The sequence below is a fragment of the Strigops habroptila genome, chromosome 11 (assembly GCF_004027225.2).
Source record: "Strigops habroptila isolate Jane chromosome 11, bStrHab1.2.pri, whole genome shotgun sequence".
NCBI classification, from domain to species: domain Eukaryota; kingdom Metazoa; phylum Chordata; class Aves; order Psittaciformes; family Psittacidae; genus Strigops; species Strigops habroptila.
Window position 1 is genome coordinate 982,134 of NC_046360.1, and position 19,180 is coordinate 1,001,313.

General features: G+C 52.4%; 1 protein-coding gene across 1 annotated transcript in view; it reads right to left on the reverse strand.

Moving 5' to 3' along the window:
• Positions 1–387: 387 nt before the first annotated feature.
• The window catches only part of MYO18B (myosin XVIIIB), a 61,858-nt gene continuing 43,065 nt past the window's right edge, over positions 388–19,180 (reverse strand). The window contains exons 38-43 of the mRNA XM_030501404.1: positions 11,143–11,276; positions 10,014–10,055; positions 9,178–9,339; positions 2,658–2,835; positions 1,529–2,543; positions 388–1,060 (exon numbers count right to left, since the gene is read on the reverse strand). Of these exons, the coding sequence (XP_030357264.1) occupies positions 1,530–2,543; positions 2,658–2,835; positions 9,178–9,339; positions 10,014–10,055; positions 11,143–11,276 (1,530 nt within the window). The 3' untranslated portion in view covers positions 388–1,060; position 1,529. The remainder of the gene's footprint in view (positions 1,061–1,528; positions 2,544–2,657; positions 2,836–9,177; positions 9,340–10,013; positions 10,056–11,142; positions 11,277–19,180) is intronic.

The following is a 19,180-nucleotide window of genomic DNA, read 5'->3' on the forward strand; positions in this document are numbered from 1 at the left end:
GTGGCTGTCCCGGAGGGTCCAACGGGCATGTGGAACTGGTGCATGTTTCCCAGTTAAGCAAATTACTTAGAATCACAGAATCCCAGACTGGTTTGGGTAGGAAGGGACCTTAAAGCTCATCCACTTCCAACCCCCAGCCCCAGGCAGGGACATCTTCCACTAGAGCAGGTTTCCACTGATGGAAAAGAGAGATTTGTTTATCAGCTGTATAATTTTGCCACAAACCTCCGTCTGAACAAGTTTGGATCTCTTCTAGGCAGGAAGGTTGAGGCTGGAAAAAGAGCTTTTTGTGAGTGCAGAGAGATGGAGGTGGCGGGGAGAGCACTCAGCTCACTGCAGGGAGAGGAAGGACAAGAAGAGGCTCACGTCAAAGAAGCAAGTATTTTATTGTGTAAAACCCAAGCAGACATCTGAAGACAGCCTCCCACTGCCACCTGCCTGCAGCCCCCGCAGCCCAGTGGTGTGTGCCCAGGTGCCCCAGAGAGGCAGGAGCTGTGAAAGCACCTGTGGATCTGTCTTCAAATATCTATGGAATTATTAAAGCTCCAGAGCTTGGTGGGTGTCACACCAAGAACCAAATGCATCCTTCTGCTGGTTTCTGATCAGTGCTACATGGGATGATTCCTCCTGGGTTACAAAGGAGGGGCTTTGGTGTTTCTCCAGCTCTAGAGCGGGGCCTTCCCCCAGCATGTTATCAGGCATCTATGGCAGCCGCTGGGCCTCAACGACAGCACCAACTCCTGAGTCAAATAACTGCAGGAGAACAAGAAAGTCCTTTGTCCCCGCGGCTGGCCCTGAGCAAAGCAGTGGTGATGGGGAATGGGGCAGGAGCAGAAAGAAACCATGTCTAAACCCCAAAAAAGTCTTGTAATCTGTAAAAGCATCCCATGATTTCCAGTCTCTGTGTAAGTGATGTGTTTCCTACCGGGGCTCTTCCAAAGGAGCAGGGAAGCACTTTGCTGGGTCACAGCCCCTCGCTCAGTGCAGCACCAAGGCCGTTGCAGCTTCTTGAAACCAAGTCTGGAGCAAGTGGGATGTTTCATTATGCAAATTGTGCTTCCTGGAAAGAAATGTTTTATTAACATGTGCACCCGTCTTGTGTTGGCTTAGCCAATTTGGGCACAGCTTGACACCCAATAAGTTAGTCTAAAGGCAATGGGTTTACAAAATGTTTTCCTAATCTATTTTAAACACTTAATTACAGTTGTGGCGCGTTCATTAGGGACTTTGCTTTCAAACCTGCATCGCAGTAATAAATCCCAATTCTTGCAGTGTCAGTTGCAATACAGGGATTGGATCCAAGGGCCTGGCTGAGGCAGTTGCTAACTGGGGGAAGCCCACATGAGCTGGGGGGGTGACCTCCGCCACCCAGCCAAAGCCAATTTCACATTAACCAAACGAGCATGGGCACTGGGAGGGGAGTCTGGGAGGACCTGTCTGCCCGGAGGCATGGTAGGAGCTGGGGGGACACTATTTTTGGGGAACTCAGTGGACTTGGGGCTGGTGGTGGGGTGAGCTCTGGGATTACCTTAGTCTTTTCCCAGGTACTTCCTCATGATGCTGTTGACATCATCTTCCTTCCCTTCTGCCTCTGCCCGGCGGCTTGCCCCGCTGCTCTGGGTGCTGGCTTTGCTGCTGCATCCCTCTCCATCCCCTCTCTGCGGCTGCGGCCGGCGCTTGATGCTGTCGATGCTCCGGGAGGATTGGTGGGAGCCAGAGGATGAGGAGGCGTCAGAGAGGTTCCCGGGGTCCTCCCGTGGGGCTGGGCTGCGCTTGGCCATGCCCTTTGTCTCAGAGGATGCCGAGGTGCCTGCTATGGCCTCGTCCTCGAAGCGCACGGTGAGGGGCCGGTGTCCGTCCCTTCTGTCCCTCCCGGGCTTGGCCAGGCTGCTGGTGGAGCGGGACTTGCGAATGGCCGGGAGGAAGTCATCGAAGTCAACATTGGTTCTGCGCTCGTAGTTGAGGGTGGGGATTCGCCAGCTGAAGGGGTCACTCCCCTTCCCCTCATCCAGCCTGTCGCTGGAGGGTGGGCTCAGCAGCTCCGCAGAGCCCGTTCCCACCTCCACATCTTCCAGCGACGGCTCCAGGTAGCTCCTCCAGGAGCTCGGCCTCAACGTTCCCAGCACCTCCATCCCCGCAGCAGGAGAGCTCGGCCGGCGGCCGGACCCGTCCAGGCTCTGCAGGAGGGAGTCGTAGGAGCCGAACTTGGATGCTCTTTTCAGCGCCGGCGAGCGCGCCGGCTCCGAGGCCATGCTCCGCAGGCTGCAGGAGCGCACGAGGCCAGCGCCTGCTCCTTCCCCTTCTTCCCCTGGCTCATTCCCATCCAGCTTCCCCAGGGAATCCTCCGCTGCTGTGGGGAAAGCCCTGCAGCGCCGCAGGGCCGCGGCACCCGTGGTGCGGTAAATGGGCAAGGGAGAGGTGTCACCCAGCACAGGGTGCCCCGGCTCCCGCTCCACTCCGCGCTGCCGCCGCAGCTCCTCCACATACTCGGAGAGGGCGGCCGATGAGCTGGGCACTGGCATTGCCCCTGGAGAGAGCCTCCCCTTCCTCCTCCTGCTTGGCACTGTTGGAGACAGCGGGCTGGGGAACCTCCCATCCGGGGCAGGGGACCCCCCCCGCCGCAGCACCAATGGGGACGTCTCTCCCATCCTGTCCACAGGCTTCCTGAGGCTCTCCAGCTCCTCTTCATTTGCTAGAGGTTTTCCATATTCCCATCTTCTAGCCCCGAGCAGGGGACTCGCCATCCTTCCCACATCCGCAGCATCCACGGACCTGGCAGCGCTCTGGGAAGAAGCCGGCCGGCTCGGTGCGGGTTCCTTGGTGTCTCTGCTCAGCCTAAACAACAGATATTGGCATTAGTTTAAGCCGTGGGATTTCCAGTGTCATTCAGCAAGGACAGGGCTGAGCAGCGAAAAGCCAGTCCTGGCATGGCAGTCCCAGAATGAACTGCTGCTGCATCAAGCGTTGGGCAATGCCCAAAGATTTTATCTTAAATAACTCTAGGTCAGCCGAGCCGGCACGGCCAAGCTCAGCTCTGCCAAACACATACCTCAAATGTCCTTTTTCCTTGACAGATTGTAGTAATATGTGGGATTTATTTTAGTTCTGTCAAAGCCAAAGATTATTCACTAAAATTTTATGAAAGCAGCTCGCTGAGCACCCTAAATGCATCTAAATGTTATTGCAGGGCATGTTTCACCCAGGCTGCTGTGACTGTGGGTTGCAGGAGCCAGATAACGCTTGAGCAGGGGCTGCTTATTGAATTGGGACTGACAGAAGTGAGGTGTGGGGATGGGACCTCACTATCAAACAAGGGCTGGTGCAGGAACCCTGTGGGCTCACCAAAGAGGAGCCACATGGGTCACCATCACAGCAGACACTGTCCGCAGAACATGAGGAAGGGAAATGAAAAAGGGAAGAGGGAAAAGGGAAAAGGGAAAGGGAAAAGGGAAAGGATAAAGGGAAAGGATAAAGGGAAAGGGAAAGGACAAAGGGAAAGGACAAAGGGAAAGGATAAAGGGAAAGGGAAAGGATAAAGGGAAAGGGAAAGGATAAAGGGAAAGGGAAAGGATAAAGGGAAAGGGAAAGGGAAAGAATAAAAGGAAAGGGAAAGGATAAAGGGAAAGGGAAAGGATAAAGGGAAAGGCAAAGGATAAAGGGAAAGGATAAAGGGAAAGGGAAAGGATAAAGGGAAAGGATAAAGGGAAAGGATAAAGGGAAAGGGAAAGGATAAAGGGAAAGGGAAAGGGAAAGAATAAAGGGAAAGGGAAAGGATAAAGGGAAAGGGAAAGGATAAAGGGAAAGAATAAAGGGAAAGGGAAAGGATAAAGGGAAAGGCAAAGGATAAAGCGAAAGGATAAAGGGAAAGGGAAAGGATAAAGGGAAAGAATAAAGGGAAAGGGAAAGGATAAAGGGAAAGGCAAAGGATAAAGGGAAAGGATAAAGGGAAAGGGAAAGGATAAAGGGAAAGGATAAAGGGAAAGGGAAAGGATAAAGGGAAAGGATAAAGGGAAAGGGAAAGGATAAAGGGAAAGGGAAAGGATAAAGGGAAAGGGAAAGGATAAATGGAAAGAATAAAGGGAAAGGGAAAGGATAAAGGGAAAGGATAAAGGGAAAGGGAAAGGATAAAGGGAAAGGATAAAGGGAAAGGGAAAGGATAAAGGGAAAGAATAAAGGGAAAGGGAAAGGATAAAGGGAAAGGATAAAGGGAAAGGGAAAGGATAAAGGGAAAGGATAAAGGGAAAGGGAAAGGATAAAGGGAAAGGATAAAGGGAAAGGGAAAGGATAAAGGGAAAGGATAAAGGGAAAAGGAAAGGATAAAGGGAAAGGGAAAGGATAAAGGGAAAGGATAAAGGGAAAAGGAAAGGGTAAAGGGAAAGGATAAAGGGAAAGGGTAAAGGGAAAGGGAAAGGGTAAAGGGAAAGGGAAAGGGTAAAGGGAAAGGGAAAGGGTAAATGGAAAAGGAAAGGGTAAAGGGAAAGGGAAAGGGTAAAGGGAAAGGGAAAGGGTAAAGGGAAAAGGAAAGGGTAAAGGGAAAGGGAAAGGATAAAGGGAAAGGGAAAGAATAAAGGGAAAGGGAAAGGATAAAGAGAAAGGGAAAGAGAAAAAATAAAGGGAAAGGGAAAGAGAAAAAATAAAGGGAAAGAGAAAGAGAAAAAATAAAGGGAAAGAGAAAGAATAAAGGGAAAGAATAAAGGGAAAGAATAAAGGGAAAGGGAAAGAATAAAGCCGCTTGCCAGTGGGACAGGAGCAGGCACCCTGTGCCATGGGGTTAGACAAAGGCTGTGCCCAGTGCTGGCAGCTGCTGGCCCTGCAGAAGGATTATCCCCACTCACTGATACTCTGGCATTGCTCAGCCAAGAGGGACCGGGAACCGGCTGCTGGGACATGAATTTCTGAGAAAGGAGGGAGCAGGGAAAAGGAGAGTGAAAGGTAGGGTAAAGCATCAGGATCTAAATATAAATACATCCTGGGAGGCCAGCAGGCTTCGAGGTGCGGGAGCAGTGGTCAAGTACTACATTGCAGTAATGAAGCATCTTGCCCCGGGAATGCTGGCGTTGCCATGGGAACAGGGTGAGAGCGGATAATCTCGCCACCGCCGGACCCGCTCGGCCCCTCTGCTGACCCGTGAAATAATTTACATGCCGAGATGGGCTGAAGACAGACTCCAGGGCTGGGAAACGGGAGTGACTGCAGCAGGGATGGGGGAATGGAGCAGCCTCAGGGCCCTGGCACCCGCTGGCACAGCCAGCATGGAGATGCTCACCTTGCCCCGGTGCTCCCACCATGCCCTGTGCCCACAGCTCATGAAACCAGCCCAGACTGTGGGATTATTCACTGCAAAATGAATTAACCAGAAATTCCACCTCTCTGAAACACAGCAAGCTCCAGACCTACCCCGAGAAGCATCGCAGCTGATTAATAGTGGGAGACATTTCAATAATGCTGGTTCTTAGGATCCTAAATTGCATCTTACCTAAATAGCTGGTGTAATCCTTCCCATTTGTACAGAATTTGTACAGAAATTGCTCCAAACACTCTCTATGTTTACAAATAACATTGTAAGCTGCCTGCTGCATAACCAGCTTTCATAAATTAAACAGCCAGCTTTCATATTTGCCTTTGGTTTTTAGGACTGAGATAAGAGTGAGCTGGAGAGGTAAGAAACACTAATGGACTGTGAACATGGAGGGTTCATACGCTGCTATTTATCGCCCTGTTCAGCATGATGAACAGTTACTATTTTTATGAAAATCTTTAGAGCCTGAAAGGGGAAAAGCTGCAAACATGGGATTGTTCCCCCAGCTCCCATGTTTCGTATGAGTCTGACCCTGCAGTCCCCAAGATCCACACAGGGACCTCTTGAAGCATCTCCTGCCCATACTCTCTATGCCCTGCTTTTCAGCAGAAGAACTGAAGCCCAAAACCAGCTTTGTCTCTCCCCACAGTTCCTATTAGCTGCATTCATTAAGCAAAACCTACCATGGAAAGGGCCAATTCCCCCCGGGAAGCCACATCTCTCCACACACGGCTCATCGGCCCATGGTCGGTGCGTGCGGTGCCAGCGCCGGTGGGCTGGTGCCAAGGTCATGGTGTTTTAGCTCAGAGCAGCATCAGCTGCCTGGCAAGTGCACGCGGGTCTGATTGAATTTTAAATGAAAATGCAAATCCTCCCCAGAGTTTAGATGAGCAGCAAAAGGCACCGTGTGATGGGGAAACGCTGCAGGGATTTCACTGCTTTTGATGCTTCTCCTCTCGCCTTCCAGCATCTAAAGTGCTCAGGTCCTTCCAGCAAAACCTGTTATTGCTTCTCCTTCTAAGAAGCCAAAACCTGCTTATAGAGACCCTCCGATGGTGGCTCCAAGCTGTAGCCCACCCCGGCACCAGCCCTGCCATGGGCACACCAAAATCACACCTTCATTTCTGCATAAGGAGCCTGAGGACCACAAGGTAGTTTCTCCCATCAACAGGTTTCTGATGGAACAAGCCCAGAGGAAGGAGCTGGTGCGCTGCTGCATCCCACCAGGCTGCTGTGTCCCCTGTCACCAGTCGAGCTTTGACACCGTGACTGCACCCACACCACTGTACCAGCACATCATCCAAAGAAAAAACACCCCAAAACCATAGCTGATCTTCTCTTGGCCATCCTCAAGCCTCCTCACAAGGCACGGCACAATGTGAGATGGTCCCATCCCATCCCACAGCATCCGAGCAGACTCGGAAGGCATCTGTAAGCCAAACGGAGTTCTGCAATATGCCATTCACACCAAAGCAAATGACATACAACAATAATTAGTGCAGATTACACAGCAATTAACATGATTACAATTATGCTAGTTGAAATAATTTATACAATAAAATCCACACATGCGATGCAACACATGACCAGGGATGAAAGTCTGGCTCGGATGCTTTTCCTGGGAGCTCATAAATAAAGCTGAGACAACTCCATTTCAGGGAGAGGAGAGAGACTGGCCTAATTTCTGTCAGAAGAGGATTCTCTTGTCACGCTGTCATCTACACAAGTACTCCCAGTTTCCCGATATAATAATTTGCTTTTGACACCATAATGTTTAAAAATAAACGTGTTGGATCCCCACCAGCCTTGGGCCCTGGGGTCCTGATTTTGAGAACTGAAGAAGGGGAAGGATGCTGGGATGATGCTGCGGGATGCGGGAGCCGAGAGGCAGGGCCCTGTGCTGCAGGTCTGCTCCCTGCCTGCACCTCAGGGGCAGCCCTTCTATCACAACGCAACCTCAGCCTGCCTGGTGAGGGGCAGAGAAAATGCATAAAGTTTTGCATTGGCTTCTTAATAAAAAATAAGAGATAGTTTGTTCCAGCTCTGCAATGTGTCATATTTTTGGAGGCTTAGCCCTGCTGGCCAGTGTCTTGTACACACATTTAAATAGCAGAAAGTTAAAGGAAACGTTAATCAAATCTCTCATTCCCGTACACCACACTGATGATAACAGCCTGCTATGCATTCCTCTAGCTTCTGGCAGCTGTTTGTTCAGCAAATATCCCATATGTAGTGCTGGGAAGATTCATTTTTCATTTCTGGATGCTTGTGTAAGACAAAGGAATCTTAATAAGGAAGAGCTTGTTTCCCTGATCTCAGTTTTATTACTTTACCAGTCTCCGTGTCTGTTTGCATTTCATACAGCCGCCTCTCCAATATTTCCATCTTAGATTAGCTGAAGCCAAACACAGCCACCGCACCAGCATTTGCAATTCGCCTTTTCATCACCCCCAGGACAGAGACGGATTGTCACAAGATTTCCAGGTCTAGGTACACATTACCTCTCACAGTGGCCACGGTCAGCCCAGCCTACATAGAATCATAGAATCCCAGCCTGGTTTGGGTTGAAGGGACCTTAAAGCTCATCCAGTTCCAACCCCCTGCCACGGGCAGGGACACCTTCCATTAGACCACAAGGACCTCACAGCCCACCCCAGCACCCATCAGCAAAGCAACTCCTAAGTACTACTTAGGAGTCTTTGGTCCAACTGTGGCTGCCCCATCCCCGGCAGTGTTCAAGGCCAGGCTAGACGGGGCTTGGAGCAACCTGGTAGTACTTAGGAATTGCTTTACTGGTGGGTGCTGGGGTGCGCTGTGAGATCCCAGAGAGCTCTCAGGGCTCCCACCCATCACTTCCCAGCAGGTCCCTGCCCAGCTGCTCTTAATCTCTGCCTTGTATCTGCAATGGGCCACTTCCAACTGCTCCAGCACAGCCAAGGTGTCCGCTGCCAGGGGACTTGCTCCTCAGACAATTAATTCTGGCAACTATTTTACTGTCCAAATGGTGGATGTGGTGAGGACAGATCACACCAGAACTGAAGCAGGGAGCTTAATACTAATGGCTGCAGTGCAATGGCAATCTGCAACCCCCCAGACCGTCAGCCTGGAGCATCTATCTACAGACCTGCATGCAAACAGGGTGCTACAGTGAGCTGTGCCAAGCATCAGTCCAGCTCCTGCCCTGGTGCTGAGGGAATGGGGGGAAAAAATGGGAAAATAGTGATGAATGTCCCGATGCACCGTCCCTCTGCATCAGGGCACAAACACAATGAACCAGCTTCTCTGTGCACTCTGCAGTGCTGGGGATGGCTGTAAAAACGGGGCTTGTCTGTGGGCTGGAGGGTCCCTGGAGCTCCACAGGAGCCGAGCTGAGGCAGTTTGGCCATACAAGTACTTGGGCCACTCTCCAGCTCCCTCGCAGCCCATTAGCATTACCGTCAGAAATTAACATATTTTATATTAGAACTGTATAAATGCAGACTGTTTCCTCAGCAGCGAAAGGCAAGCATATGGCATACACATCCTCAAATAGGCTGCATCGCCTCTTTAAATTATCTCTAGGGAATACATCAAGGGATATTATACTGCTTGAAGCATGTTTTTGATGTAGCGACTTTCATCTTGTGTTTCACTGATCCTGGCGTGGCAGCGACTACCTTCCTTGATTTGGTGTTTTGACCTTAAATACCACAGGTCCCTCCCTCCTGCACATCCCAAAAGGAGCAGAGCTGAAGCTCCTGCATCCCAGGCCAGTGCCTGCAGCATCCCCTGATGAACCGCAGGCATGGTAGCGGTGCCACCACGGTGGTACCCATCACCATAAAGGTTGTGGTGGGTGCCTGTGTGGTGCAGCCTGGTGTGGGCTGGGGGTCCCTTACCTCGGGCTCAGGGTGCTGCGGCTGCCGATGGACTGCGCTGAAACGCTCCCGGCCACGCTGGCGCTTGCCGGGGAAGACCAGCCCGTGGATGAACCCGGCCAGGACTTGATGCTCTCTGCAGGCTCCAGACCGAGTGTGGAGCCAGTGCTGGAGCAGGCGTCCCTGTGGGGAGAGCAGAGGTGCCATTAGCTCTGCAAGCACAGGCAGGAGCGTTGGCAGCACCGGGAAAGGGTCCTGGAGCACATGTGATGGGCAGAGACCAGGGGAGCCTTCACAGCTCCAGCAATGGCAGCTCCACCTGATGGGTTCTACACTGGCTGTTCTGCAGCACAGATGGGGTAAAACAAACCTTTCCAGGTAACCTGGTCCTTGTGCCATTTTGGCTGCCACTGACTATATTTCCCTCATGCTTTTATAAGTGCCCTGTACCCTGTAACAGTGGGCAGGAAAACCCCACTGCTGCCTGCAGTACCTGGGATCGGAGCTGCAGTGACAGAGCCAGTGTGACCTGGGTACCCCACTGTGCCCTATGCACCCCTGGGCTCCCCCAGGGCTGAAGGTACCCCTGCCCACCCACCAGAAGCCCCCAGACCAGCTACAGTGGGTGAAATCCTTTAGGATCTCAGTTTTCCTTCAAAGCCACAGATCAGCTTCACAGTCCCCAAGCACAGCCTGGAGCAGTGAGAACATCCCACTGATTTATCAGCGCTCAAAGAGAAAGTGAGAGGGTTGATGGGCACAAAACAAGTACATCCAAAAGCCCACCCGGCCCTGCCCTCAGCTGGGGATCCATAACCCAGCACACAGCCAGGCACAGGCTCCTGCCCTTCACTCACATCTCTCTCCTGGAGCAGAGTGATTCTTGCGTCATCTGCACGCTGCAAGGGACAAAAAGAGAGTCAGCCCCAGCACTCACACGGCCTCCCCATCCCACTGAGCCTGATGGGATGCAAAACTCCCCAGACTAACCATACCAACACTTGAGAGCAGGGTTTTGCCTGAGCCAGATGACAGACCAACAACAGCCCGAGCAGAGATGCAGCAGGGGCCAGGGCAGAGGCTCCGCATGGCTGAAGACCTCTCCCCTGCTCCCTGCACTGCAGGCTGCAAAAGGGCCCCCCATGCATGCACCCCTATGGCAGCAATTGGTGCTGCTGCAGCATCTGCACTCACAGAACACCTCTGGGTGCCCGGCTGGCAGAGGGCAGGCAGCAAAACACCCCAGGGTCCCTACGGGCAGTACTTCAAACCTCCCCTTAACACGGTGGCTGGGTTGGAAATCACTTTGTTTGATGAAGGACGAATCCCTGAGCTCATGGTTTCTCTCATTTCTCTCACCCTGCCCTGGCTTAATGAGCACATAAAGAAAACCCCTTCTCATGGGATGAGCACATCTCTGATAACTTTTTAAATGCATTTATCTGTTTTATCTCCATTTGTCCTAACTCCCCTTTAGCAGTGAGGCAGAGGGGGAAACTTGAGGGCTGTGGAAACACCACCTGGAAAATTGGCTGGAATTTTTTCCCCATTTTTTCCTAGTAAAATCCTCTACCCAATCTGTGCTGCTTCACCAGCTCCTCCAGCCCCCAGCTCTTGCAGCTGATCAAAGTGCGGGATCATCAATAAACCCAGTGCTGGGGATGTGCTGATGAACAGCAGTGCACGGTGTAACAGACTGGACCTTGCTCTGTGAATGGGGCTATTCCCACCCTTTTTGATGACTTTAAGCTGGGCCACACAGAGTGATTTTAGGGTTGATGCTTTTTCACTAAACCTTCCATTAACACCAAGTTCCTTGTTCCTAAACACGTGCTGCTGCAGCAAAAACATGTGAGGATACAGCTACAGCCACCCCAGCATTGCCCCTGCGTGGTGCAGCATCCTTCTGCAGCACAACACACCTGAGCCTGCCCTGCAGCCCCCCACAGCCCCCTGCAGCTCCCCACAGCCCTCTGCGCTCCTCACCTCTCGGCATCGCTGTCATCGCTGGACCGCCGCTCCTCCAGGGCTGCCTGCAGATTTGCGATGCGGCGGATGGCGGTGCCCAGGTCAGCCTGCAGGGCCTGCCGCACCGCCGCCAGCTCCGCCAGCTGCTGCTCCTGCATGGATGGCACCGTGTTAGTGCTGGTACCCTGACACAGCACCGTGTTAGTGCTGGTACCCTCACACTGCACTGTGCTAGTGCTGGTACCCTGACACTGCACCGTGTTAGTGCTGGTACCCTCACACTGCACTGTGCTAGTGCTGGTACCCTGACACTGCACTGTGCTCGTGCTGGTACCCTGACACTGCACCGTGTTAGTGCTGGTACCCTCACACTGCACTGTGCTCGTGCTGGTACCCTGACACTGCACCGTGTTAGTGCTGGTACCCTCACACTGCACTGTGCTCGTGCTGGTACCCTGACACTGCACCGTGTTAGTGCTGGTACCCTCACACTGCACTGTGTTAGTGCTGGTACCTTCACACTGCACTGTGCTCGTGCTGGTACCCTGACACTGCACTGTGTTAGTGCTGGTACCCTCACACAGCACTGTGCTCGTGCTGGTACCCCAATACAGCATCCTAAATCCAGGAGTAGGCCAGCGAGGGGTCTGCGAAAGCTCCTCCACACACCAGCACTCCCTGTGCCCTGCCAGGGCTTGCGATCTGCTGCTGCACCCTGCTGCGCCTGCAACGGCTTGTAAATGCACACCACCTTGTGCAAGAAGAGGAGCCAAGGAAGCTGAACTCTTCCGTGACCAACCAACACCCCACACAATGGGAAAAGTCTCAGGGATGAGCCAGAAACTCTGGGCACAGGGCAGAACATACGGAGCCACCATCAGTTACTGTGTGGAAACTGAACTGACTGCCGGGGAGGGTGACCTTGGCTTTAGGTGCGTGGCTGCACCCGGGCATCCCCAGGTTGTACAAACAGCCTTCACAGAGATGTAGAGTGGTGCCTTCCTGAGCCAGCCAGGCCAGTGAGGGGGAAGCAAATATGTGGCTCAGCCAATATAGAGTATAAATATAAATAATAAAACAATCTTTGAAGAGAGCAATGGGATTGAGCTGGCTTCAGCCCCACATCAGTTCCTGCAGCCAGGGATGCCTGGTGCCATGGTGGTGAGTGGATAGAGACAGAGTACAGCATCACATCTGTGTAACAATATGGGTAAACTAAACTTTAACACCAATACACCAAATAAGTAACTCTGATATTAAACATTAACCCCACACAGCCCATGTGGAACATGTAAAAGCACCCGGCGTGAGAGCACCACATCCCTGCTGGGAATGGAGCGAGTACAGACCACAGGGATGCTCCTGGCTGCTTCAGGGCTGCTCCTCCACTCACACATCTCACATTCCTGCTTGGAAATGAAGCCCTTTCCAGAAACACCAGAGCTGATAAGAAAAACTAGAAACTCCATTCATAATTTAAACTACGGGAAAGAAGGGCTGAACAAACAGCACAACCCGTACGGCTCCGTGGAGCCAGCATCACTCCTGGCACACCAGGAATGCTGACCCGGCACCAGCAAGTCCTTTCAGCACAGAAATCGAGCAGTGCCATTTCCGAGGAAGGAAATCTCCGCGCCGTTTCCAGACCCTCACACGGCACAGAGAGATGCGACTGCACATTCACCGTGATTGGAGCTGCCAGCTGTAAAATTGCCATCTCGGTGGTGACAAGGTGAGAGATGATTTGCAGTGTGGGCTGCGACAGGCCATGGTGCCGGCGCCGGCAGCCTGTCACAGTAAATAATGGGAGCCCTGGAATCAGCAGGCACACGGGCCCTCGGGGAGGAGCATTCCAGTTCATGGAAACACGCAAAGAAACGGACCGGTTCAGGCTGCACAGCACCACAGCTGGGTCTGAAAACACACTGGTATTGGCAAAAACCAGAACACTGCCAAAAGCTTTTGGAAACTCCCAGCCCTTCGCTTCCCTCCCAGCCTGGGCAAATGCGGAAGGTGGAAAAGACCTAGTTCATCAAGGAGACTGCTCCGAGGTGCACGGAGCAGCGGAGATGCTCCCCACACTAGGGCTGACCCTGCAAACAGGCTTGGGAGGAGGGACATGGCGAAATGGTAACCCCCAAGAGAAGAAAAGCCCAAGGGGAGAGAGCCCCGAGCTCCGGCTGGTTGCGTGCCTGTATAATGCAAGACCAGGCAGTAAACCAGCTGCCAGGTAAAGAGCTCAGCCCTTCAAACAGGCTGATAAGAGCCTCTGTTGAACTAGTTCCTCAGCTCCAGGACACTGTGCAAACTAAGTGTAGTTCAGTGGCTGCATTTAATTCCTTTCTTCTGTTCTGCTGTTGTTAACCTGGCAGTGAGTGGCAGGGAGGACACAGCAGCGTGCTCCCCTCCTGCATCCAGACCCCAATTCCCTTGGGTACAGCTGCGAGAGCAGCAAACGGTGTGTCCAGAGGCTGGGGGGGTCCCCCCGCCCCTGCTGCATGAGAGCCATGGGCACAGCAAAAGAAATGGGACCACTGCGGAGGTGATGCTATTGAGCCAGGACCCCAGCCCAGCTCCCCCCAGGCACTGGACACCCATAGTCTGGGGCACCCACAGGCTGGGGCACCCACACTACATGGCAGCACCTGCCCAGGGCACTTTTGGGACTGTGTGGCACTGAAGGTAACCTTGATGTCCCCTGCCCACAAGCCACTCGAGTGACAATTTCAATGCAAGCCTGGAAATACCAGTTTCTTAATGGGAGTTGACACAGCTCAAGCACAGCAATACCGCTAAACCAGACTCCTTCCAGCAGAGGCAGTGGCATCAGGACATCACCCCAGCTACCCAGCTGGCTGAATGCAGATGAAAGCACCAGCCTCTTTCAGAGACCGACCCGGGGCTGCTTCACACTTGGCTTCTGCCAAGAGGCTTGCACAAGCCTGTGCAGAAATGGAATTTCAGCTCTTGGGGCTCAGGCACTGCCGTAAAGAGAATTCTGGTGATATAAATCTGCAGCAATAAGATATGGGGAAGAGAACTGGTACTGCTCGACTTCTGTGCCCTGCCTTTCAGCATGGGCTCAGTACATCCACAGCTCCGGAGAATGCTGCAGCCAGAGAGGAAGAGGAAAAGCAGAAGGAGGAGGAGGAAGGCAGAGCCGCAGCTTGGCCAGGGGCAGAGCAAGGGGAAATGCTCCGAGTGAATGTGCTGCTCAGCATTTTGGGCTCAAATCAGTGCAAAAGAGAAAGGTCCATGCTTACAGAGGCACAGAGCAGTCACGTCCCCCAGCCTGTGCTCACGATGGCAGCGCTGCAGTGGGGAGCAGGCTGCAAACCCCACATCCCACCCATCCCAATGCTCCATCCCAGACCTCATGCATGAAGGCACTTTATATTTTACTCTGCACCATACAATTGTCTCAAGGAAGAGAATAATTATGTCAGTATAATTATATTTCAAATGCATAAAAACTTACCTTTATGATATAAACTGACAAGAACAGTCGCAGCATCAGGCTGCTGTTATCCCAGGAAGCTACCAGACATCTTTGACACCCGTTTCAATCTAAATGTAAATGCCAGAAGCATTTCCCTTTTAATACAGTAACTGGTCTGAGCATTTATATCCTCACTCAGGAGCATGGCCAGCTTTTTGTTTCCTCTGAGCAGAAAAGGGAGGGGAGAAGAGCGGGTGGGCAGGAACACCTTCTAACCCCTCTTTGTCTCAAGAGATTCTTTTTCAACTAATATTGTCTCAGAAACATTTGAAAATCAGTTAAAAAGCGCTAACCCAAAGCAGCAGTGAGACAACCTGTGGGGCTGTGAAGGATGCCAGGGCAGGCACCGCAGAACAGCCGCCTTTTATTGCTGTTTGCAGCTCTGCTGTCACAACACAACCCCAACAGCTCCCCTCCACCTCGAGTGAAGTGGGCTCTAATTAGTCCTGCTTGGATTGTGCCTGTTGGAGTCATTTCAGTACACCTGCACCATTCATCAATCGTCATTACTTTTAATTAAGCAATTAACTGGCGGCTTCTCAGGAAGTTTGAAGTGACAAAATTCAGGCGCTTGAAGTCTCGAGTGAGACGGGGCGAGCAGCAAAGCCGGTAACTGGTGTGAGCAGTCAAAGTACTGATGGTTTCCTAAAGAGCCCACCGCTTTAGTGGCGAAGGAATCACACACCAGGAATCACATCCTGCCCCACTCGCAATTAGCACGTCTGCAGCTCCTCCATCACCCAACCTCACCTCTAACCACCCGCTCCCTTTGATGATAATTGTCGTTACACTTTGACAAAGCTGTCAGATTGTAAAGAAAAGAGCAGCTCGGGAAGAGCCGGGAGCGGGCGGCTGGGCCGAGGGATGCGGAGACATCAGAGGGTTCAGCTGGGACCCTGCTGGGAGCTGTGGGTTTGCCCGGCTGGGAGCGCGGCATTCCCGGCTGGAGGCACAAACAGCTTCCGCTTCGCTTCTCAAGTTCATTGAAAGAGCCAGAAAAGCCTTTAAAGCTTGTAAATGAAAACAAAAATGAGATCAGAGAGCTGAGGCTGTGATGTGCTGCAGCACGTTGGGTGCGAGGTGCTAACAGGGTTGCACTACAAAGGGGATTTGCCAGCGTAATAACCAGGAAAAAAGGGTTATTTACACTGTGACTCTCACCTTAAAAAAGAAAAACAAAAGTGTGAAGAAAACCTTCACACCTGCACTTCAGTTTGCAGTGAAAAAAGTTAATTATTGTGCTGATGAACTTCACAGCTTCGTTAAAAGAAAAAGGATTTTGGGATAGTGCCCACCAGCCCCCTGCGGTGTGCAGCGGGGGCTCGGGAGTGCAGGGTGGCTGGAGGGGATGCAAGGAGTCCGACCGGCTCCCCAGCATGGGACTCTGCCAGCCAGGGCTTCATCCCAGCAGGATCAGCCCCTGCTTTTCCATGAGCATCCCAGGACAAGGTGGGAGGCACCCGGCTCTCCAGGGCAGGAGGGACCCCAGGGCTCCTGCTGCCACTGAGCTCCACCCCAGAGCTCCCATCCCAGCCTCCGGCAGCCTCTTGGTTTCTCCCATGAAACCCAAGCTGTTCAGGCAGTTCAGCCATCAGCAGCACAGCTGCAGGTCCCCTCTTGTAGAAACATGAGCTTCTCTAAAGCTTTTTAGTTATTTCTTGGCACCTACTGGAAGAATTAGTGTCTAAAATGTGGAATGAGTCCATCCTGGCTTGTTAGCAGCTCACATCTCCCTGCTCTGCTGCAGCAAATTCATGGGTAAGGAGGGAGATGTTCTGCCAGAAGGCCTGTGGAAACAGCCCTGTAAAGGCAAGGTATGGGACAGGGTCCTCACAAATCATCCCTGCCCAGGGCTTTGAGTGGTGGCTGTGGACACCCAAAGCAGCTGAGATGAGGCACCTTGCAAACAGCCTTGTCCTCCTGATGCTCATGATGGGCTATCTACCTATATCCAGCATCACAGAATGGTTTGGGTTGGAAGGGACCTTAAAACTCATCCAGTTCCAGCCCCCTGCCACAGGCAGGGACACCTTCCGTGAGAGCAGGTTGCTCCAAGCCCCGTACAACCTGACTCCTGAGCATCCAATCATCTCCTGAGCACTGACACCAGGAGCCATCCCTAGCACCCAGCACCATCCTGTCCTAACAGCAGCCTCAGGAGGGAACTCCCAGGCAGTGGCTGGTCCCAGGTCATCACCTTACACACCCCTGCCCCACGCCTGCTCCCAGCCCCTGCTCCATCCTTCCCTGCACCGCAGCAGGCAGCTTCACCAGGGGATGCGCGTATCAGCACAAGCAGGAGCTCATGCACATGCACAATGAGCAGAGACCAGGGCTTGGTTTGAAGCTCTCCAGGACTGACTCCAAGTTGGAAACTCATCTCCTGCTTCTCACTGTGTCTCAGTCTCTGCCCGGGCGCCTGGGTCTGGCCTGTCAGGCACTGGGTGTCAGCACAGCAGCAGGGAACCGAGGAGCTGTTGTTGCAGGCTGGGATCCAGATCTTACTGGAACAGGAGCTACAGCTCCACAGAGGAAACCCAGGACACGCAACCAGAGCAAAGACAGAGACAGGCAGGGCCAAGTACTACCCTCACTGTTAGGAAACATGCCTCCCTTGCTGCGATGGCACCGGGCTTGGAAAGTGCTCAAACCCCATGCTTACAAAATTCATAAGGCAGAGCAGAGCCATCTGCCTGGCAGGCAGCTCCCCAGCTCCCATCCCTGCTTCACGCTGGATCTTTCCTGCTGCCTGCAAATGGCATGAGGCTGCTTCTCCCCTGCCCAAAGCTGGGTTGAAATGAGGGAGGGATGAAAATAGCTGCCCTGAGCCTGGCTGTAGGTGTGGGGATGGTGGGACTGGATTGTGCAGTGCCGCCACCACTGATAAACACGAGCTGTGAGAACAAAGTACCTTCTACACAGGCACCAGCTCCTGGGAACCCAGGAAACAAGACTGGATTTCTAATTCAATCTGTACAATGAATTTGTTCCTTCAATGCCTCTCTTAAAGCCTGACAGTGAGTGACAGGTCCACAACGTCATGACTGTGTATTTAAATAAATTAAAAAACCCCTGTTAGGTGCAGACCATGACTTAAGGACTGTTAAGTGAATAATTCATGCAGAATTTATAATGGATGGGGGATTTATCAGGAGCAGAGATGTAAGTGGCTTTCTATTAACTATTGATGCTCTCCGCCAGCCTCTCAACGAGCAGAGCTGGGCTTTGCCATCGCAGCTCTCCCGAGATGTTTTATTTAAGCACTGTTAAGAGCACTCACAGTCTGGGGAACCTCTGTGCTCCTGGGAATGCTGAGGCATCCCTTGCTCCCATGGTGGGCTCATGGAGCCCAGATTCCGCAGAGCATCCCCCCCAAACAGCCATGGGGATAAACCCGGGGCTGGTGTGATGGGTCTGGCTCCCTCCTTCTGCAGCAGATACCAGATAACCCCAAATGTCTGGGTGTCTGGATAAGCTCAAACCCCTCTGTATTTGCTTATGAGTTTATCTGTTCATGGGGTCTTGTGTCTTATTCCAGGGAAGTGCCTCTAAAATCCCTTTCAGGTTTCTTTGCAAACGTAATTTGTGAGAACAGAGGCGTGTGAAGACCAGTGTCTTGCTCCACCCACCATTCACATCCCCATAGGAAACATTCAAAAAGCTTCTAAAAATACCTTCACAAACACAAAAATACAGTTGAAAGCAGCCACCCGTATCCTAACAGGCAGCACATCTGTGTTCCAAAACACCCCGTTCCAACAAAGCTGCAATAAACACACAGTTATCACAGCAGCTGAAGCCGTGTGCGGTGATACCCACAGGGAGAGCAGCGGGATGCAGCCCTGGGGTGGGATGCTGCAGCCCTGCAGCCTGGTGTGCTGAGGGCTGGCGAGCACACAGGGTGCACCCAGCAGAGCTGCTCATCGGAACATCTCCTGGCTCTGCAGAGCACCAGTGGCTCCTGCCCAGAGAGGAGCTTTGTCTCGTGCCCAGGAGGGTGACCAGCAGCCGGAGCTGCATGTGAGCACTTGAGGATTCAGGCTGGCAGAGCGAGGACAAAGCCTGTTCATGGCACAGCAGGTGGGGGATGTGGAATCATTCACACTACAGCACAATTCCCTTCAGAAAGGCTGGCAGCCTCGGGGCGAAATAAATGCTGAAATCTCCTTGATTGTTAAATTAAAGATTATTGATAAAATAACTGCTTCTAATGTGGCTCTGCTGCCAGCAGAAATGCAATATCTTTCAATTACTGCTTGGAAGCACAGCTTTCCTTTTGTTTACTGGGAACAGCCAACATGAAAGGAGATGCTTGTAAAGGACTGCAAAATGAAGGTGAATCTATTTCTGCTGTACTTCAGATCCAGTTGGGGCTTTGTGTGTGCAGAGCAGGTTCGCTGCCTGTTGGCACCATCTGATGAACCACCGTGCCACAGGGAGGTTGTTTGGCAAAGCCACAAGCACGGTGAGGAGCCTGGAACACCATGAGGAGCCCAACAAACATGCTGCATGACTGGATTTCGGCACACCGGGGGCTGGCAGGAGGATGGGGCATTT